The 23,875-nt window shown below is 30.0% G+C and overlaps 1 protein-coding gene and 2 non-coding genes across 3 annotated transcripts; 2 read left to right on the top strand and 1 right to left on the bottom strand.

Moving 5' to 3' along the window:
• Positions 1–175: 175 nt before the first annotated feature.
• Positions 176–22,111, bottom strand: LOC134828044 (5-hydroxytryptamine receptor-like; the record flags this gene model as incomplete). Its single annotated transcript, XM_063840992.1, has 5 exons — positions 21,466–22,111; positions 8,374–8,617; positions 6,451–6,745; positions 943–1,321; positions 176–411 (listed from the first exon to the last, which is right to left on the bottom strand). Coding segments are annotated over exons 1-5 (1,779 nt in total), but the record flags the coding sequence as incomplete, so codon positions are not given.
• LOC134828238 (5S ribosomal RNA) lies at positions 9,533–9,651 on the top strand. Its single transcript, XR_010161869.1, has one exon. It is a non-coding gene; the product is annotated as a 5S ribosomal RNA (ribosomal RNA).
• Positions 13,342–13,413, top strand: Trnae-uuc (transfer RNA glutamic acid (anticodon UUC)). The gene has a single exon. It is a non-coding gene; the product is annotated as a tRNA-Glu (tRNA).
• Positions 22,112–23,875: the final 1,764 nt, after the last annotated feature.

Here is a 23,875-nt window from a genome sequence, read left to right as displayed (position 1 = left end):
CATAATAATTTTTTTTTTAAAAAAACATTTTTAATGGCATGTCTTTTGTACTCCGCAAACCATTACTATTTTTTGTCAACAAAATAATTTCTTTATGTTGCTTTTTTCTTTGTACTAATTTTTTTTTCTAGAATGATGTATCCCTAGAGCTCTCCTTTACCTACCTAGCAGTCCCACGAAGTCCTAATTGTCGTCTTCTGTGACTCGAACGACGTCTGCCGCACAGAATTCGCTTGAACGCATGTCTAAATTCCGGACTAAAAATCGTGTAAATGATGGGATTCAATGTTGAATTAAAGTATCCTAGCCACAAGCAAATGCTCATCATAAATGGACTAATGTTGCATGATTTGCACGTGGGTAACAAGATTGCTAAGATAAAAAAGGGTAGCCAACAACAAACGAATGCACCTGAAAATGGGAAAGATGATATTTAAAGTTTGATAAAAAAAAAACTTGAACTGTGTGGAAGGAAGGAAGCAAAATTGAATTACAGGAAAGTGAGAAAATTGGATTATCATCATCGTTGTGGTTCGATTTTTTTTTATTTTATCACCTTTGTAGGCAGTTGCGGATTTGCTCTTAGGTTTTTTAAGTTTTAGAAAATTCTGTGGAACAAAATTATAGTATGGTAGTAAAAATGTCCTATTTTAACCGATGCCATTAATGGATTCAAGGGCGGATCCAGGGAGCTCTGAAGGGGGGGGGGGCAAAATAATAAAAAATTGTCTTTTTTTGTCATTTTATGTAACTTTTAGTTCATTTCGAGATGAAAGAGGCGGATATGTAGAAAAATTTTTCTTCATTTTTTGAAATTTAAAAATTCGAAATTTTCGGAGGGCCTTATAAAATTTAAAAAATACAAAATCCGGGACTGCTTGTTGGTATAAGTATGAAATTGTTTTTCAGAAAATTATAAAAAAAAAATAATTTCTCGATTACCTGTAATGATTGCCAATGTTTTTGCCGCTTTGCGTTCACGTTTAGATTCAGTCTGCGCCTTGTTCGAGTGAGGCTTCTTATTGCGCAAAATAATTGAGGGCTTCTGCGAAGCTGATTGTTGTGCATAAACCATGGAGATGTCGGCCGTCGGTAGATCTGCTTCAATTTTGTCCACGCCATTGCCGCAACTCTTCTCGGGACTCGTGTGTGTTGATGAAACCGTTGTAAATTGCGTAGTTGTCTCGCTGATTGTCGGCAGGGGACGTCCGATGACGGCTACCACGGCGGCGGCAATGGCACCACCGCCCGCCACCATCGAGCCACTGTTGGAGTTCATGCCGCTGCCACCGGATGGCGTTGGGGTCGCTGCAGTCGTAACCTTCCAGCGGAAACCGGCAGTTAGTGCTAGTTGTGTACAGGCGTTTGCCAGGGGTTCGGGATGGGTCTGAGCAGCCTACGGGGTCACGCACAAACATATGCGTGTTTATAGTACGACACAGACAAACATCCACGAATATTTACAAGAAAAGCGCAGAGAGAGGCGTGAAAATTTCCACTTTGGCACTCAGAAAGTTCGGTGGCGTGTTTTGACGTCATTTAAATTCTTTTAATTTTCAACTTCTTTTTTTTTTGCAGCCAAAAACATCAAAACTCGGAGAGATAAACAAACAACAGCGAGATAACTTTCTGAATTTCAATGAGGAAAAATTCAAACATTTAAATGAAAAAAATATAAAAAACACCAAGAAATGACAATGTTATGGCTCAAATCATTTACATGCAGAAAGTGGAAGTCAAGAACAGAAAAATACAAATTTTGATAATTATGGACATAACAATAAATGGAAAAATAAATGGTATTGGAAAAATTTTGAACACACAGAGGAGCAAAGGAAATTCAGGAAGCAGAGAAGGAAAAAATGTTGTTTTTGAAAAGTGCATTTGTTTGTTTAATGTTAAATATTATTTTTTTAAGATGATGACAAGACTTTACATTTTTTATTAATATAGTTTGAAAGAACTTAGAGACAGAGAGTACAGTGACCATGAGGGTGAACGATATCAAAAAATTAAATTGAATTTGTGCAACATAGCATAGAGTTTTCAGCAAGCAGCTTCCGACGTTGTTGTCATGCAATTTTTATTATTGTAATTTTTGTTTTGTGGGAAAGTTTATTTTTTCTTTTGGTATTGTTATGTTTTTTTTTATAGATAGAGGGAAATGGTTAAAAGTGCATTTTATTATGATAATTCCAGAATAAATGTCATTACAAAAAAAAAATATTAAAAAAATAAATGTAGATATTTTTAAAATTGAAGTTTTATAAGGACAGATTGTAAAAATTGTTTTTTGTAGAAATTATTTTTGATATTAAAAAATAACTGTAGGAAATGTGAACTTATAGAGAAAAAAAATAGGCCGTTCCAAATTTATTTTAAACTTTTATATGAATGGAACTAAATAAAAAAAAATTTTTTATTACAAAATTACGTACTGAAATTTAAAAAAATTATTTTTCAATATATTTTGTTGTTAAAAAAAAATAATAATTCGATTATTTAAAAATTATAAAAAATATTTAAGTTCAGTAATTTCGTTAAAATTTTTAGAGACTTAAAAATTTTTAAACTCAGTTATTGTTTCAAGTCAAAAGATACAATTTGCAGTAAAATTATTTTTTTTTAAATTATGAAAAAAAAAAATAATTTTCATCAAAATTAATTTTTTAATTTTATAATTTTTTTAAATTTAAAGTGACCTTAATTTAATGAAAAATCTTGTTGAATTTCAAAATGTAAAATATGAAAATTCCGGGAAATTCATAAATTTTACAGTAAACACTGACAATGAACTTAACCGACAAACCATAATAATTTTAATATTTTTGTTTCTAATTTGTCATAATTTTATCTCTTGCGTGATATTTCCTTCGCAAAAGTGTAAAAGTTAACATTTGTCAACAGGTTCATGTATGTAAAGTGTCGCATGTATGTCATTTTCCACGAAAAAGTAATTTAAAGAAATTTCACCGTTCAAGATAAGATAGCGCCGCACACATAAACAACATGAAACGTTGTTTATAATAGTAATTGCTCATGTTTGTTGTTCCAAAAGTTACAAGTGTGAACAACACCGCAAACTGTGTGCGATTAAATCTTTGCTAAACTTAAGCGAAGGAAATTTTGTTGGGTTTGTATAATGAGGCAGGATATTAAATTGTGGTGTGTTTGTAAGTTATGTGTGTTTTATTTTGAAAGAGTCTGTAAAAAGTCACTTGATAAATTTATTTATTTATTTTTTTTACATCAAACAACGATAGAAGCAAAAAGTGCAAAAATATATTTACAAAAAAATATTTTAAAAATATTGTCACTTTTGATAAAAATCGTTTAAAAAGAGTTCCAATTATGAAAAATAACAAAAAAATGGCATCATCCTTTTGAAAAAAATATTTTTTATAGCAAAAAAGTTCTACTTTCACACGATATATTTTATTTTATATGATAGACAACACAGAGAGTTTTACTTTTGTAGTATTTTTTTTTCGTCGCATGACTGAATGAATGAAATACAAAATACAGTTAAACAAAATCTACTGTGTCAAAAACTGCTATAATTCTTAGGAGGAAGCAAGTTAACAACAATGTTGGAGTTAAAATATCAACTACTGAGCAACGAATGTTTACGAGGAGTTAAAATTGATTAGATTTCATATACAAAAACATTCGGATGTAAAATCTAGCCACTCCAAGAAAAATATTTTTAGTATTCGATTTTTTTTAAAGTACTTACAAAAGGAGGTTTTGGCATTAATTGCGCTATTGATTTTCCCTGTGTTTGTGTGAAGAGAATATGGTTTTTGTTTTGTGTATGAACATTTTTTTTGGGAATGTGTGATTTTTTTTAATTTGAGGAGGAATAGAAGAAGAAAAGAAAAATTGAATAAAAATATTAGTTTGAAAGGAAATTTTGCTGTGGATTTCAAATAAAATCTGAAAAATTCTACGGGTTATTTCTAAAAATTCTAACTCTTAATTGAAAATCATTCACTCAAAAATCAAAACAATTTCAAAGCTAAATTTAATTTTTCAGTCTAATACAAACATTTCTCTCATTATATTTTTTTATTATTTTCATGCCGGAAGTACTTAGAAAAACAAATTATAAACTTGCAATATTATTGCATTTTTCTAGTTGTTTAGCATCTGATTCTCAAACGAAAAAAAAAAATCAAAACAAATAAAAAAGTTTTGCACATGGACTTTAACATAAAAAAAGTTAGGAACGAAGATTAAACAAAAAGTAGAAATAATATATACAGAGATTTAGATACACCAGTTTAAAGTTTTTGTTGACAAACAAGTTGGACGATAAAAGAAAATTTTGATGTTTTATTTAAAGTTTTATTTTTTGTATGATTTTATCGTCATGAAAATACAAAAAAAAACAATTTCAATCAAAAAAGCATCCTTCTGTTAGATTTTATGACCTTTTGACGTATCTTTTTGACTTTGTTTATTTTGAGTTATTTATTTAAATGGTTATCTGTTTCATTTTTCGTTCATTTGAGGCTACTTTTGTTTGAATTTTGCAGTAAATCACCTCTATAAAATTTTATGAAATTCTTCGAAAACATTGTAACTCAATTACTACTTTGATCTTAAAATTCAATGGCGAACGTTGTGATAACGATAATAACTGAAATGCTAAATAAACAAGATCCTTTTCCTCAACGTCGATAAACCGTAATCTATATTTCATGTACCTAGTGAGTTATTTGAGTTTCTGTTAAGGATTTAATACAATGTAATTGAATCTCTTGCTGAGGTAGCACAGTTAGAAGAGCAGAGCAAATTTTGTTTTATTAACCATGAGCAAGTAAACCCAATTTATTGTTGATTAAATAATTACTTAGACATTTGGTCGCAAAACAAATATCTAACATTCTCTCCTTTATTTTATCTGAAACTGGTAGACGGACCAATTGTTTGTATATTTGTTCGGAAAACTGTATTTTACAGAATGAATTTGAAGAAAACTAGTGGACCCGTATGCTTCGTTCTACCCATGAAAGTTTTTTCCGTTAATTTATGCGTTCATTTTCTAAAACCTTAAGAATTCAAAATAAAAAAAAACTAATTTTTTACCGCATTTCGATTTTTTTGAAAAAAAAATGGGTGCTCGTGATGTCGTCTGTCCGTCCGTCCGTCCGTTCTGCGGTCAAGTCATTCGTTTTAAAAACGAATGTAATTTCTTCTCGTTTTCAATTTATTGGAAAAAGGGAAAAACACTTTTTCCTCAAAAATCTAAATTATTTTGAATTCTATGGAAATTTTTCAAAACTTTTAATAACTATTTTACATAATCTTACATATTCTTCAAATTAATTATCTAAATTTGAATGATCCAAAACATTCTTGTAACAAGTCTTGAGACACAACAAAAACCCCCAAAGAGATTCATTAAGCAAAACTTGAATTATAGCGTTACAAAATGAGAATGGATTTTGAATTTCAATTTCATATAAACCTATTTATAGACAGAAAGTAAGATTATTGTTACTAAATCAAATAATTTAGTTGTGATACTCGGCGGTTTATCACTGTAGGCTCCTTAATTGTTTCGTTTCACAAAATCTGTTCCTTTTCACAAAATACCTCTCAAAACACAATCTTTTTAATTAACGCCTTTTCTTCTCGTCTCAATTATCATAAAATATCACACAATTTAATATAGTGCGATCCCATTATTATTATCATATTTAATCTTTGAACACAAGCACTTTACCATGAAATCATTGAACAATTTTCACATCTAATCACCTTCCCGTCGTCTTTTCCTCTTAGCATTAAATGGAACATCTTGAGTTTCAAGATTAATGCTATTTAGTGGTACCATCGTCGCAAATTTTTAATAATAGCTCTTCTCTGGTTTTGATTTGTCATTGGATGCTTTTTCGATTGAAAGTGTTCATTAAAGAAGCACGTGAAAAAGTAAAAAGCAAATTAACGAAAAAAGACACGTTTCCGCAACTTTCGATTTCTGTAAACGTCGCAAATAATAAGGGAAATCAACTAAAATGATTACAACAAAATTCAGTGAACAGAAAAACGAGTAAAATTTCACAATCACACAAATTTACATGTAAAATAAAAAATAAACTAGAAGAAAATTAATTAAAGTCTTGGCATTATGTTCAGGCGTTCATAGTTTTTTTTTCGCTTGACTTTAACAAAAATTAATTTTAAGTAAAAAAAAAGTGGAAACTCATTCGTTTTACGTGACAAACAATTCTTTAAATTTTGGACATTTATTGATTTTGTGTGAAACGTAAAACTCGAGTTAAAATATACACGAAATAAAACAAGAGATAGAATGAGAGAGAGACCGAAAATTAAGAAGATCAATTACCACCCATTTTACACATTTTCCTCAAAACTTTGTAGTAACAAAAAACGATGGTGTTTCATCATTGTTACCATATTTTTGCAAAGGTATTGCCTTACCTGTTGACGTCTCCGTATCCGTTTTCGTGCCGTCAAAAATATCCGCCAGTACAGAAAGAGAATTACCAGCAGCGGAAAGTAGAAGCTGGATGTTGTTGCGAAAATTTGATAGCCAACATCCTGACTAACGATGCATTCATTTTGGTTCAGTCTGTCAATCCAACCGGGATCCTTCCAGCCCAGCAACGGTGCAATCGATACGAGGAATGAGAGGGCCCACACAATCAATATCATCACGCCAATTCTGCGAGATGTTCGCTGATGTGCATAATCGATATCTGTCACAGCCCAGTATCTGAAGTAAGTGAAAAAAAGCAAATATCAAGTTATTTAAAATGATGAATATTTAAGGGACGCTTTCAGTGCCTTTTGTATTGAAAAGGCTTGATATTGACTCCTAAAATTTAAGTAAATTTGATTTGATACTAGAAAAAGGTCAAATAGAGCTCTAATTAAAAACTTTTGGAATAGATGGCTTAGGTCTCAAAATATTAAACGCCTCAAGAGATTTATTTTACTCCATAAGATGTTAATTTACTTCTTAAAGGACTTAAGGCTTTGGTTCTTTTTCAAAAATTTTGAGGCTTATTTTAAAAATTTTGAGGCTTATTTTAAAAATTTTGTTCTACAGTATGCTCGGGGCTTCAGACTGAGCTTTGTTAGTTTGCCTTTGTATTCGCCACTTGGGCTGAAAATAGTAGATTCAAAGAGAGTTGATTTGACTTCTTTTATTCTAAAAACTTTAATTGTAAAGATACGAAAGACTCGAAAAAATGCTTTAAAAATTTTAATGCACCAAAATTTAAAATAAAATGGATCCATTTAAAATTTCATTGTATTTTTTTTTTTGAGTGCAAGTATGACGAAATATAATCAAAATTTATTTAGATTGTTTTTATTGTGTTGAAAATTAAATCATCTTTCCAACGTTGTATAATAATTTTCATGTGAAATAGTATTTGACGTGATTATGTCTCAAAAATGCTCTGTGGGGAAAATACAACTGATACAAAAAACTATGTTTTCAGTAAAAAAAAATTATGGAATTTTTCGTACTTTCATAGGGTGCATTCAAGAATGCTCATCGATGGACATCAATGATTTTTTCCAAAATTTTTTTCATCGAACGCGTTCAAGTTAAATAAGATGGATTGTTCATCCATGGAAACATCGAAAATCATAAAAATATTCATCAAAAAACACATTTATGATCGAAAAAATATCACAGAAAAGAATCATGATGGAAGCACCCATCTTGAATGCACCTATAGTTAATAAATAAATGATACACTTTGGAGACCTTAAATTATCAAATTGACCTTTAAAAGAGATTTTTGGATTAATTTGACCTTTCAAGAGATACAAAAAATTATTTAAGGGGTTAATTTTAACTCCTAAGGGATTAATCGGAACCTTTTAAAATTAACATTTTCAATCCACAGCGTAGTTTCTTTCATTAAGTATTAAAACATTTCATCCGCAAACTATTGTTCACTCAATCCCGCATGTCTTCATAAGAATAATGGAGCTTAACAGGTTTTTGATTGTATTTGCCACACAGAATGATAAAAAGCACTTACGTTTTGATGAATTAAATTTGCATTTAATCATTTATCCTCACAGTTTGTGCTCCGAAAATAGACAGAGACACGTAAATGCACATTGTTCTTGTAAGGCCGACAACAAGGAATCGTGTGCCAAGCATATGAAATATGAGATTTATACTTCATAACGTCATAATGATTCACAACTTTCATCACACACAGACAAACAACACTCGAGCAATTTGAGAACATTTGAAATATTTTTGCATATGTTATGGATGGTTCACAGCGTGCCTCATTGCTGTTAAACATCTTTATGTGGAGTCAGGTAGCGGAGCTAGATTTAAAAAAAAATATTCAAAATTTTAAACAAAATTACCTGTCTAACGCAATTGCTACCAGATGTAGAATGGAAGCGGTGCAACAAAGAACGTCACTCGATGTCCACATGTCGCACAGCTCGGGTCCCAAGGACCATTCACGTGAGACCTCGTAGACAGCACCCAAAGGCATCACCAAACAGGCCACCAGCAAATCGGCCACAGCCAACGACAATATCAAGTGATTTGAGACACTCTGCAAATTACGTTCCAGCAGTATTGCAGCTATTACGAACACATTTCCTGCAAAATGAAACAAAATTTTTTGAATTGGTTTACATCTGGTATAATTTGTAAAGGCAACACAGACAAGCATAACACACTCCTGGACATAATTAAATTGTCTATTATGTTATTTTAATAATAATAGTAATTTTACATTTTACTTCAATTGTAAAATGAATGCATGTCTATGTTTGCTTTATCCGGTGTGAGGGTGCCACTATGAAAGGAAACAATCAATTGATGGCTATTGAAATTGTTTGTTGGGCTTTTGACGCGTGTAAAACAATAGTCTTTATTATAATTCATAACTCAATGCAATGATGAAACGTGAACAATAATGCGAATGAACTTCTTTGAAGTGGTTCTTCATAATGGAAATTTTGCGCGAAATTCAAAAATTATTGATGAAGTTCGCCCAGTTCGCCTCTGTGATGAAACAAAATTTAGTTGTTTATTGTTTTTAAAAATATATTGAAAGTCAGAAGAACAAAGTTACCGCAAACTAATTCAAATCTCCGTTTTTGTTCTTAAATTTCTTCGTTCCCTTGGCACAACACAAACAGCATAAGTTCCGTACTCATTCATACAAAATTATCAAAAATTTTTTGAAAATCTAAAAATATCTTCTTTGTACTGAAAACATGGAATTTTCATAATTTCATCATGAAAACATGGAAAAAGTGAGGAAACCTCGTTCCTGGGGAATTTACAAAATTCAAGAAGAAATTTTAAGTTTTTAAGAGAAAAATGGGAAAATTTATATTAAAATTTACAATTTGTAGAACTAATTAAAAAATGTGTATAATTAACTATATTTATGATTTTTTTTCGTTATCTTGGGGTAAATATAATATTTTGGGAAAAGAATTTATTTTTTCGACCTCATTAGAAAAAATTTTCACCATGTATACCGGTTTTATTCGTTAGATTCTCGTCAACGTCCATACCATGTTGAAAACACCGGTTCTCGTCCGATCACCGAAGTTAAGCAACATCGGGCGTGGTTAGTACTTGGATGGGTGACCGCTTGGGAACGCCGCGTGTCGTTGGCATTTTTTTATTAATTTTTTAAGGAATTTATAAAATAGAAAAATTACTCAAAATTTTTTGGATTTAAATTTAAACGAGAGAAAGCGTTTAACTTCTTTTCATTTTAAAAATTTTAATTTCAATAATTTTTAATTATAACCTAATAAGACAAAAGTTTAACCCTTATTGACCATTGAATTATTTGTAAACTTAAACCTCAATCAAAAACTTTTTTAATCAGTTGCAGACGCAAAATAAAGTTTCAATCTAAGATAAATTTGGTAAACCAAAAATTTTGCATAAACAAAAAGTTTGACGGACACTACAAAAATTTACTCTGCATTACAATTTTACAATCTACATGATTTTCTGGAATTCATAGAATGAAATGATCTATTTATAGAAAAGTTTTGCAGTCAAATGCAGGTAAAATGAAAAGTTTTTCTTAAAACACATGAATGAGCAACATTTCTTATTTTAGTTTTGAGCACTATTTCCGGATGAAAAATTGAAACATTTTGTCCCCAACAATTCCATCTTTAGACTCTTCGTTGGACATGGAAAATTTTTGTCTGTGGCAAATGGTGTGCAAGTATTAAAGTGGTGGTTGGAGATTCCTTCTAAGAAAAGGTTCGAATTTCTCGAAATTGTTGATACGGAAAACAACAAAACACTCTTTGAAATTGATACCTTTTATATACCGTTTGCACACAAACACATCGAAACTCGAAAACATGTCGAATCAGCAAACGCACCGATAAACAATACGTGTTTATGTGAGAAAACTAAAGGGAGAGAATGAGGGAGCGGAAATCAACGTGACAAGAGCAAGACGAATAGGAACGACATGATAAACAAGAGACAAGGTCAATTGACGTTGAAAGTATTCTTTGCATGTGGAAATAAATAAAGTGGAAAATGTGTTTCGAGGATGAAATTCTGTTCTTTTTTCGCTCGACGGTACAAGATGCGTAAAGCCATAAAATAATAATGGAAAAAAGGTTTTCCCGTCAAAAAATTAATTTTTTAAGTAAAATAAACAAATAAACTGAAGAAAAGGTAAAAGTTGGAGCTTTTAAATATGAAATTGCTTATCCAGCAACAAAAAAAAATCTTGCACGGTATTAAATCTCGAAAAAAAAACGAAATCAATTTTTTTTCTCCTAAAGAATAAAAAATCTTGAAAGCAGATGTAAACTTAAATGGTGTTGAACGTTATGATGTTTCAGGTAAATGTTTTCACGATAAATCATTTTTACATATTTTTTTGTTTGCTTGAAAAATTATGATGAAAAGGAATGTGAAAAAAAAACGAAAAAAAAAATTGCGAAAGGTATCATCAATATAGCGCTATGAAAGCTATTAAGCTACTGATTTGTTGTCTCTGAATACATTTTTTTGTAACACACACATAAAAATAAGATGATAAAGGAGAGGAAAGAAAATCATCATGTAAATTGCTTAGGTAGAAAATCATTTGTTAAGATGTTTGTGTATGTCTCTATTGTAAAAATATGAAAATCTAATAATTTTCTCTCATGTTGATTCTAGGAAATTATTCCTCTTTATTTTTCGTCTGTTTTATTCTCATATCAGACACTGAATTTCATACAACTCTAATGAAATTATGTTTTTTTTTGCGTTACGAATTTTTTGCTCGAGTCTCTTAAATCAATTCCATTTTAAATTGTGAGAAATAATTTACAGGTGAATTTTTTTAAATCAATTTAAATTCTATATTTTCTTTTTGTTAAATAAAATCTTCAGTGTGTACCGCAGATGACGTTGTTCGAAAAATAAAGAAAGATTTTTCTTGTGAAAATATTTTCTTTGTTTTTCAAAATTAATAAATACAAAAGAAAATATTTATTTTTTCCGGTAGTAAATTCGTAACGAGATCCGTTCAAGTGTTTGTTTATACTTTAATTGCATGAGATAATAAACTCGTAAAAAATAATAATAAAAAAAAAAACAAAAATTTACTGCCAATAAATTACTCTGGCATGCAATACAAATAACAATCTTTGTAATAATAATTTTACACATATAAAATTTTATAAAACACAAATATTTATGTCGGAATTCTTTCACGTTCAATTCAAACTTTTATAAAGTCTTTTGAAATGCTATGCTCTTGACATTTAACAAGACAACACATAAATTTATGATGTGATTATGGTCGTGGTTTTATTTTTTTTCTTTTATTTTTCAGCAAAAGTCATTTTCTGCAAAACTAAAAATATTTTTTTCTTTGCAATATGAGTCAACAAAATTTTATGGAGGAAATCAATAAAATATTATAAATATAGACATTCAATTAGGTTAATTACAAAGATGTAACGCATTAATAATTAATTAATGTCAAGAAGTCCATTATAACGTTTTTGACGGTGACATCAAAGAACTTCCCGTATTTATATTTGTATGACATTGATGCGATTTGTGTGATAAGATAATACGATTACACACTTTGATGCTATATTTGATGTATTTTAAAGTATCTATTGTAGATTAATTAATTATTAAATGAAAAATTCACGAAATTACTCATGAAAAGAATAATTGAAAAAAAAATACTATTTCTGACCCAATTTTTATTCTTAGGTTTTTGCAAATTTTCAAATTTCGACCCAATGCACATTTTTAAAAATTGTCCATAAAGCAATTTCTGAGATTTTCACCCAAAGCACATTCTGAAATTTGAACCCACTGAACATTTTGAAATTTTGGCCTAATGCACACTTTGAAATGTTTTTTTAATGCTAATGCTAAATCTTAATTTAAAAAAAACTCTAAAATTAACAAAAATTTTTAGATTTCTCCTCCTCCTTCATAAGCTGCTGAGAACACTCTGGACACTTGACCCAAAGTACATTCTGAAATTTGAACCCACTGCACATTCTGAAAGTTTGACCTAATGTATATCACAAACTTTTCCCTAATTTTATATCCTGAGCACGTTATCTAAATATTTTTTCCCCTAGTTGTCGTTCCTTGATTACGAAAAAAAATCCATTAAGTTCAATGTCTCTTTATCATAAAGTAGATTCCATCGGGTGTTTATTAAACAATGTGCACATCAATCACTCACCAATCCCATAAATCAAGTGCAAGTCATTTTGTGAAGGTATGTTTATTTTTCCATGCTATAATATTATCGTTATCACATATTCATTAGATTATGCAAACTAAACATATTATATGTGAGTAAACAAACAAAAATCATCAGTCAACAACTGGCTATTCATTTCACAAAGCTACAATTTTATTTGGACAAAAATGGTTTGATGTCATGTTTGATATTCATGTTTGTATACGAAAAGGTCTATTTAATTTACACACCAATTTTGGCAACATGGAAATTTATAATGAAGTAAAAACACTTTAATAGATTCAAAAGGACAAAATTTTCACTCTTAATTTATTTATGAAGCTTAACACAAGTGATTTTATTTATAGGAAAACGACCAAAAACTTCTGGAGCAAAAACCTGTTGCTTTTATGCATAAATAAAGATGACTTGCCAAAATCATCTCAATATTTAGATTAATGAAATTATTAAATTTTCACAGCATTTTTTTTGTTGAGTTAGCTGCTTTATTGATAACAGAAAATGATCACTTGATTCAGTTGACGGCTAAATAAGTTAATTATTTTTGCAATAATTAAATGAATTGATTCAATAACATGTTTTTGCAGTTTTTGTTTATGTGTCCCATATTGTCTAGTGGTTAGGATATCCGGCTTTCACCCGGAAGGCCCGGGTTCGATTCCCGGTATGGGAAATTTTTTTCCTGAAAAAAAAATTTACTTCATGTCTAAGAAATCTAAATATAAATACTTTTCAATTTTCCTTTCAAAAGTAACAAATAAATTTTTTCAAACTTATTTCAATATCATTTCATTGAGAATATTTTTTGGAATTTTATTATTAAATATATTTTTCAATAAAATTCCATCTCAGTATGAAAGATGACATCTCATTTCATTCTCACGTCTAAATAAATATATTTATTTTTGTCACTTGGGTTAGTTTAATTTTAGAATCAGACAAGAGGGATCAAAGGAAAAATATTTTCGTAATACGAGATGTGAGTGTTCAAAATCACTTATCTCAGCTTATTGTGATGAGGTTGATAAAGAAAAACATTAAAAATACCTTTCCATCAGTCAATGAATGAATGATAGAGAGATACATTAAACAAGATTAAGATTTGTTCTTTTTTCATATACCATGCGATATTTTAGTAGAGCTAGCTCATTTCTGAGAAAAACAAAGCCAGTTTGATTTTGTTTACGTCAATTTCGTTATCCATGTTGCTTATCAATCAATTTCCACATTAGACAGGCTCCATAAACAATGTGTGTATCCTAGGCATAAGGCAAGATAAAATAATAATAAAAAGTTTTCGTTTCTAGAGCGAATATAGATGATGCGGCATTTTCATTAACCACGTGGTTAATTTAGATAGATATGGATGGCTCCACCGCGGATCTCAAGATCCTATTGTGTCAAAGCTCGTCAAAGTAATTTTTTTACTGAATTTCGAGGTAAAAATTCTGAAACTGGTTGTGTCAGGTCACGTGGTTTCAAATTTTAGAAGGTCACGTGGTTAACAACAAGTGGTTAAAAAATTACAGAAACCACGTGGTTAAAATAAAAACGAAGTTTAAAAAGAAAATAAAAACGTTAATTTTCAACGAAAAATTTTAATATTTTTTTAACCACATAGTTTCTTTAATTTTTAGCCACTGACTTTTGGTGCTTTTAAACCACGTGACCTTCTACAATTTGAAACCACGTGACCTGACACAACCTGAAACCACGTGACCACCGTCATGTCGTTTCAGCATTTTTACTTCGAAATTCAGTAAAAAATTACTTTGACGAGCTTGTCATTCATAAATAAGTCTTTTTATACACACGAATCTCATTCCTCTAAAAAATATCAAGAGAGAGAGAAAAAATGGTTTCGTGTTCGTTTCACACATAAATTGGATATGGATAAATAATTGACTTATTTCATGCTTTTCATTTTTCCTCTCGTTCGTTTTCTCTCATTCCTTCCTTCCGCCTCTGATTTTATTTATTAGGTGTATATTTTTTTGCACTGGATTCGTATTAAGGGCTCCTACGATGTATGTGAGGTTTCACGCAACAAGAAAAGAAAAAGTCGCACTTGTTATCCATGGAATCCTAATGACTGCCAAAATATTTTCATAGTGATTTATCAATAAATAAAGTCACGTACGGATAAAGAAAAACTACAAAAAGGCTCCTTTTATCATTTTTATCCATTTTGGCTGGGCATTTTGTTGCGTCTTATTAGTATGCATTACTTCGAGTCGCAGATTCATTCACATCTTCTGCCCAGTTGGAGGAAGAGGAAAATAGAAAATAACTAATTTTTGTTGTTGGTTATTCTTGACGGCTAACATTTTTATTGCGTAACGCGCATTGTTATAAATCAAAAAGGCGCTCATGGTGTAAAATGCGATACAAATGCCCGTTTTTCACATGATTTTCAAATAATCTCCACCATGCATGAAGATTATTTATTTTCGCTATTTACATCACATTTCCACTCGAGTGTTGTAAAAGTGACACGCATGGCAAAGAAGGATCAAACCACTTAAAATTCCATCTCTAGCAATACAAATATGCCATTTGCACATCAATATAACATATATATAACAAATTCTCCATGAATTCAAATTAAGATTTCTCCTTTAGCTGGTCTTGTTCTTGTGACAAACAAAAAAAATTCAAACAAATTATTATTAAAAAAAAAAATTTTTTGAAATTTTTTCATTCAATGAGTTTTTTTTATGATGATAAATCATCGTTTAAATACCGCCACACGTTTTTCTCCTCATCTTTTCAAATGACATGAAAACCCATATGCCATGCAGCTTCGTGTACGTGTGCCACTGTGCCAACCACAAACATTTATCATTCTCATGGAACGCGCGGCAGAATCAAGCTACCATACAAAAGACACGAAAAAAGTAATAATTGCTTTAAGGTGCGTCATTTGTACTCCATTTACCCGGCTAACTTTCAAGGCAACGAGCGACATCACAAAATGAAGCATAAAAAAATTTAGGAATCTATTACCATAATGAAACTATTTAGGTGTACAAGCACGCACACATTTATCGTGCCTTCCTATGTATTTTTGATTTTGTTATGTGTTTTTGTTCATAAAAAAAGCGCAAGAGTGTTGAGTGAAAAAAGAACAATATAATAACAGAGAATTATATTAAAAACGTTTTTTTTGCTTCATCTGTTTTTCAACGCTCTCACTTTTTTTTATTTAATAATAATAGCAACAATATAACTGAGAAAATCGTAAAACAAGTCGTTTAACAATATTTCATGGTACGACAACACGTATACCATGTGAGAAAGACTTAATAATTTTTTATTGTTTTTTTCAGCGGAAATTAATGTATGCGTGTGAGAGAGCGCAATTTTCGCCGAAATCGATGCGAATAAAAATTTTTTATTGTAATTTTTGTGTTTTTATGTGACATTTTCATTTCTCTTTTATGAAAATAAATAAAATTTTATCAGTTTTTCTTGTGCTCCGAACATTATTTAATTATTTCAATAAAATGAAAAATCTTAAAAATAACATAAAATAAAAATCTTACAAGTGGAGACGCCTAGCACTTTCCTTTATGTCACACAATTATTTGTCATTTATTCATAACTGGTGCCAAAATAGCCAGCTTTCGTGCCCTTGAGTGTCACTGATCATTTGTTTTTATTATTAATGATAAAAATACTTTTCCATTATTATTAAATTCACCTGCATTCTGTACCTACTGCGTTACACTTGTCGGTCCAACATTTTTTTGTTTTTTTTTTGTTTATTTCTCCGTAAAAATGGAATCGTGCCAAAATATGCATCAACTTTAATGGGAATATTGGCGACTAAATTTAAAATGAATATTTTTATAGCGACTCGTTGTTTTTTAATTGACTTCTTTTCAATTACTTTTGCAGACCAAAAAAAAAAATATTAAATATTATTATTGTTCTAACCTTGTTTGTGTAAATTCGCAAATTGTAGACAGAATTTTTTTTACATTTTTAACAGCTGGAGAAGGACCAACTTTTTACAATTTGATCATCCATCATGTGATACAAGTTTTAAATAAATTGCTAATTGGATACTTAAATGTTGTTAAAGTTAAATCAGCAAAATACAATTTTTATCCAGGAGTGCAGCTTAAACTTTTTATCGCATTTTGAAAAAAAATGCGGAAAAAAATCCATTTGACATTTGTGGTTGAAAAATTAAATAAACTATGTGGTTAAAAAATTTGAAAACCACGTGGTTTGTTATTTTTTTAGATCACGTGATTTGAAGATTTTTAGGTCACTTGATTTATAAAAAAATCAGATGACTTAAAAATATTTGTAGATCACGTGGTTTGCTAGTTTCGCTGGTCACGTGGTTATTTTTTTTATGTCACGTGGTTGAAAATTATATTATGGTCACGTAGTTTATAATTTTTTCTAATAACTTTTTTTTATTTTGTAAATGTAATAACACTAAAAACCACGTGACTAAAGTAAAATTAAAATACGATTCAATTGTTGGCATCTCAAAACGAAAACTTTATAACTATTTTTTTTCTTGAATATTCTTAGATTTCTGGAAGAACAACTTTGAAAAGTAGAAATTTTACATGGAAAATCTATTGCACACTATGAACTTATAGCTTTTAAGATTATATCGTCTTCTTGAGGATATGAAAAGTTTTGTTTTTTTTTGTTGCTGTTTATTTATAATACGATGTAATAGTGTGTAACACAGAAATTATTATCTCTCTTCTAGGCGGTACATCTCTTTCTACTTTCCTCTCTTACTTCTTCTTCTTCGTTAATCAAATTACCAAGATGAAAGCTTATTACGCTCGTACAATTAAATGTACTTCCTCTTGTCTATGCTTTGTAAATATTATATCACGATATTATCTGTTTTACTTTATTTTTCCGGAGAATTTTCATGGATACGAACGTAATATTTGCTAACCTACAAGTCTTTGCGAAAGAGCAGACAAATGAAAACATTCTTTTATGTAAATTTATTTATTTTGCGTTCCGCTGTATAATTCTGACCCTTTTCCAAAAATTTATAATTAATTTATAAGAAAATTAAGTGTTCCATAAAATGAAGCAATTTATACGTGTAAACAAAGGGAAAGAATAACTCGGAACAAAACAAAGTGGCTTATGATGATGGCCAATGTTATTTTGCTCCGGCTTAATGAAAAAATTCGCCATACAGCAGCTGTGATTTCATCATCCAAAAAAAAAAGAGCAAATTACGGAAATATGAAAATGGATTTAGTCAACGAACGAAAAAAAAGGTGAAAGTAACGAAAAACAAGATTAAGTTTTGTTATAAATTTAAAAATCGAGTACCTACGTCCATTGTGTGATTTTGATGATGACGATGAAAATGAAAAGTGTACACTTGCCCCTGACATTTATAAAATTTTATGGCGTAAAACAACACAAAGTATTAATAGGTATTAAAAACTGACGTCCGACATGCATGTGACTTTCATATGCGTTTTGACATGATCGATAAATGAGAGTTTTAAAAATTGTTCACACCAATCAACATAAAACCTATATTGCAAAATGCTAGCGGCATCATTTGACGCATGCAAAAGCGTATTAAAAAAATATTAGTAGAAAATTTTGATATTCATGAGTGGACATCGTCGTCGACGTTCGTTTAGCGGATTGGTCGTTGCCAATAAGTTCTTATTGCGGCAATGTACTGGAAATTTGCTGGTGATGACAGAAAAACATGCATAATTTAATAACCATGCCCTGCGGATTCAAAACGAGTGAGATCGATTCTCTTTGAAATTTAAGAGATCAAATTTTTTTATCACTCCCATGACATTGTGTGTGGAGCACAAGTATTTTTTCGAGGTACATCTCGAGGTACATTTCGTTTTAAAATTAACATTAATCTAATCAATACAACATTTTCGTCAAAAAAAAAAGATTGATTCCTTAAGGTTTTAATTGACCCCTTAAGTGAATTTTGGGATCCCCATAAAATTGACTCATCTCCTTAAAATAACGAATGAATTTGATCCATATAGGATTCAACTTAATCCCCTTTGAAGTAGGTCATACAAAATTTTGGATTCCACAGACCCAAAAAACTAATCCCTTGAACTCTTGAAGGGATAAATTTTTTGGGTCTGTGGATGACCACTGCCAAAGGGGATTAACTTACACCCTTCTTAAAGGGATCAGATTGATCAGGCTTCTAAGAATTCAATCTGATCCCATCTTAAGTCTTAAGAGGTCAATTTAATTCCTTCAAAAATTAATTTAATCTCTTAGGAGGTCACTTCACCTTTTAAGAGATTATATTTACTTTTTGAAGGGATCAAATTGACATATTAAGGGATCAGATAAATTTCACTCAAGGCTTAAGATATCATAAAATTCATTTAAGGGGTTGATTCATATCTTCAGGAGTCAACCTGGTTTCTTAAAAAAAATAAATCTCACCCATTTTTCATCCATAGGGTACATGATGATCTCGACCACTCATATCGTAACGAATGATGATACGGCGAAACATACACAAAGAGTTCTATAGCAAAATATTATCGTTTCTGCTTTGTATGTTTTTATTACGCCAAATGGTGCACAGCAATCTCGGAACACACAAGTTGACACAATATAAAGAAAAGTCCACCATTATGGGCTTTCATCTATTCATCCATCCATTGTCCGGATAAAAATGCAGAGAAAAAAAGTGATGATGCTGATGCACAATGAAATTCATTGTTTTGCTTAGAAAAAGTGATTGAAATTGTGTCATTTTTATATATTTTATAATCTTTTACGATGGCTGCATCTAATCTCATATCAATAAACCACCATGTTTGTATTGTTGTGTAAATTTATGAATTCAGTGAGGGTGGTTTTGAACAGCCTTTGTTTAGGGAAAATTAAGGCCACAAAACGGAAAAAAGTCATTCTTTTGTTTGTAAAAAATGAGGTTGTTGTTTCTCACTCTCGGAACATCCTGAATAAATTTAATTTTATTTTGCGCGTCTTTCTGCACATAAACAAATTAGATAAAGTGGACAAGCAATTTATTATTGTTTATTTATACATGCTTCTCATTTGCAGTGAAAATACATTTTTTGCGAAGAAAACAACAAAATAATTAATCAAACAAAATTCTCGTTAAAACATGTGTTGATGTTATTATTAGTTTGTCAAATATAGCTTGATTAATTACACATTTATTCTTCCTACGCCACTTAATACTGAATACTGACTAAGGAAGAAACAATAGAGAAATTTTTTTTGGGGAAATTTATTTTTTATTTAAATTAGGCCGCTCCAAATGAAACTCAATAGTTTTGTCCAAAATTTTTGAAATAAAAATGGGGGGGGGGCAAAAAAAATAAAAAAATTTGAAATACTTATTTTCATGCAAAATGCCAAATTTTTCAAAAATTTTTGATTTTAAATCAATATTTTTGTTGTTTAGAGTTTTTTATTATGATATTTGTGTATTTAAAATTGATTTTAAAAAATTTTAATTTAAATTGAAAAAAATTAATATCATAAAAATAACTGTCAAAATTTTTTTGAAAAAAAAAATTCAATAATTTTTTATGAAAATTATTTTTTAAAGAAAATTTTATGTCGAAATACGATTTTGAATACAAAAATTACTAAAAATTGAAAAATTTTCTGAAAAATTTCTTGTAAAATTATCAAAATACACCAAAAATTGGTAATTTTTGATGAAATTTTCAACTTTTTTTTTATTTTGCCCCATTGGATTTTCGAATATTAAATGGGGCATCGGACAAAACTATTGAGTTTCATTTGGAGCGGCCTTAATGAAAAAAAAAAATTTTTTTAATTATTTAAAAATCTTAAACATTTAGATTTTTTTTTTAATTTCTGTTTTTTTTTATTCTTAAATTTTATTTAAAAATAAAAAAAAATAAAAAATTATTTTTCTTATTTTTCAAAATATAAATTCGAGCTTTATGAACCATTCCAGTTGATCCTACAGTTCTTAGAAAATTAATCTTTATCGCAACTGCCTAACGGATATTTTTACGTATTTCCATGAAATATCGCTCTGTCACTGAAATGCGGAACAAATAAAATAATCACCGTTACGAAGCCCACACACGATAAAATTTTATTACTCTCTATGTCATACGTAATAATTTAGTGACGATGTGATTCTGGTATTTTCATATTTATTCAGAGAAAATGAAATTTTGATTGCAATATGAGTTTTCTTTGAACTGTAATTCGTAATTTTTAATTTGAACAGAATTTCATTTGTAATTCTAAAATATCAGTAAAATTATTTGAACCAGTCTATGGTTGTTATTTCTAAAAAATAATTTATTTTTGATCTAAATTAAACGATCTGCATGAGAAATTTTAAATTTGACTCTAGCAAAGTTAAATACGAAACGAGATAAATTTTTTAGCAGAGTGATCAAATAACCACGAAATTGTTATGTGATTGATGCACTTATGCAATTGAAAAAATCGATCAAAAATTTTTTTATAAAACAAAAACGTATATATAAAAAAAACTTTACAAAACCAATTAATATTAATTCTGTACTAATTTAATTTAATTGTTAAAAAATGTTGTTTTAAATAAAATCCGTATAAAATCTGAAAAATGTGACAAAACAACATTCACTCACGTACTCTTTGATTGATTGAGATAATTGAGTTCATCAATAAATCAAAACAAAAAAAATAAATAAATAAAAACAGATGAATAATTGCTCACCTATAACTGTTGCTAGTATGACAATCCCCAAAATAATGGCTGTCACGACAATTTGTATTAAGTGAAATGTTGATTCGCCTGCAGGGCCATCCAGTAGTATTTTGTCGTGCGAATTGTTAGTGCGTGGCGAAGCAAAAATATACGAATGATTGATACTTGTGATATTTTCGCCAAAGTTGTAATAATAATCTAAATTATCACTGGTTACATCACCGCTGCCACTCTCGTTGGCGGCATTAAAATCTAGAAAGGGTCGAAACGTCGAAAAATTCGAGTAGGCAAACAACGATGAATTGTTGCCCGTTGTGAACAATTCTGAAATATTTGAGGCAGCTGTTCCGATGACACTTGTATCATTGGCAACAACAGGATTAAACAAGGATCCGAACGGGATGTAGTACGACGCGGGTGATGAGGTGGACGAAACGGAAGATGGGGAGGACGAAAATTGCAAATCATCATTTAAACTAGATGGAATTGTGGAAGCTATGGTTTTAGTTGCTGCAGGTGACGATGACAACGATATCGATGATGACGACGACGAGGATGGTTGATCAGAATTACGGCTCCATGGCCACCACAGTGCATTCAGTATGCTATCAACCATTGTAGATACATTTTCCATGCTTTTTATTCATTTTCATTACAATTGCTCAATTTATGGCTTTTTTTGTGTTCCTCTTAGCAGAACTTTTCATATTTATACAAAGGTAAAAATTATTTATTATTTCAATTCACTTTAAGAATTTTATTTATTTTCTAAATCTGTTCTCTCTTCTTATTTTTTATCGTCAGTAAATTTTATTTTTCATTTTGATTATTTCATTTTATTTCACTTGAATCGGTTGAAGTGCTTTAAAATAATTTATTACGGGATTTTGATGTGGAAGCTTTCAATTGGATTTATTCTCGACTTGTTCCATGGCGAAAACTGTTGTCAAGCACGTTCAGCTGAAAAGAAAGAGAGAAAAAAATATTAGATGTGCATAAAATTTATTTTAATGGTTTGCGCGCAGATGATGACGGTTGGCTCTTGGGTCTACTTAACAATTCATAGTCTAGCCGTCGCTGGAATCCACCAAGGCATCAACGTGTTAGCTCAGTTTACAAGCGGCTTAAGACAGGTTTTGCCTTGGGACACGTTCGACTTGTGACCTTTAACTGACTTTTAGAAGACAATAGACAACACACGTTACAAATTTACTGCTTCAATCTCTATGTATTTTTCATTTAATATGTTCTCCCTTATGTAAACAACAATTTACTCCGCAGTTGAACAACATTTTCCATGTTTGCTTAAAAGACGATGTCTCGGAAAAATAACAAATGTTGTCTGTTTTATATTAGTCATGCATCTTCAGAAATGTTGCAGTACGTGAATTGCATTCTCACGTTCAGAATAACAGAAAATTGCTTTATATGAGTTATGTGATTATTGTTATAAGAATTCTGTTATTTCTAACAGAAGAAAAATTATTGCTATTCAATAATTTATTGCGGTTGATACTTCTTCAACTCACAGAGGAGTATCGTCAAATGAATAAGTATTTACTGCCAAAAGTGCACAGAGAATAGAAAATTACGAGGTTTTTTTTGAACTGGGAAATTTTTTTCCGAGAATTTTGAATAAAGCTAGGCGAAGGAATTACGAATTCGCATAAAGCGAATAAAAATTAGTTCTAAGGTTTGAATTGATATGAACAGGGTAAAAAACTGAAAATGTGCATTGGGACAAACATCTTAAACATAAATTGGGGTAAAAATTTCAAAATGTAAACTGGGGCGAAAGTATTAAATGTGTTCTGGGTTAATTTATTATGGGTAAATCATATTGAAATGTCAACTGGGGCAAATATGTTGAATTGGGGAAACATTGTAAAATGTCGAAAATGCTACTACAAATTAAATGCTTTTCTTTTATGATTTCTACTAAAAGAAAAAAAATAATACTTTCTATTCGATTTCGACAATCAAATGTTTTAAATTTGAAATTTTAAACTAGGATAAATTATGGCCCCTAGAAAAAAACCACAAAGAAACTTTGTTTATATTTAGAAGTTTGTTTAAATTTTTTCATAGTGGTTTGTTTCTTCAGATTTTTTTAAGTTTAAGTAATATTGCTTTTCCTGGTTGAAAAAGTAGAACTAACGAAGTTCTAATATTGTCCTCGTCATTTTGGATACCACTAACCCTAGTCGTTATTCATTTTGTGTGTAGTAGAAGATAAGGAGAAACAGAGGAAATGTGTGCAAAATATTATTTTAGTAAGTATAATGCCATTGGGGAAATTATTGTTGCTATTTCATTATTAATACACCAGGATTATGTGTTTCAAAAATTTTTTATGTTTCAGACATTTTTGTCGAAATCATTTCAGTAAATCTACGACGAAGGTAAGAAAATAATGGAA

The sequence above is a fragment of the Culicoides brevitarsis genome, chromosome 1 (assembly GCF_036172545.1).
Source record: "Culicoides brevitarsis isolate CSIRO-B50_1 chromosome 1, AGI_CSIRO_Cbre_v1, whole genome shotgun sequence".
Taxonomy (NCBI): domain Eukaryota; kingdom Metazoa; phylum Arthropoda; class Insecta; order Diptera; family Ceratopogonidae; genus Culicoides; species Culicoides brevitarsis.
Note: the sequence above shows the minus strand (reverse complement) of the source record. Positions and strands in the feature narration are given on the sequence as shown.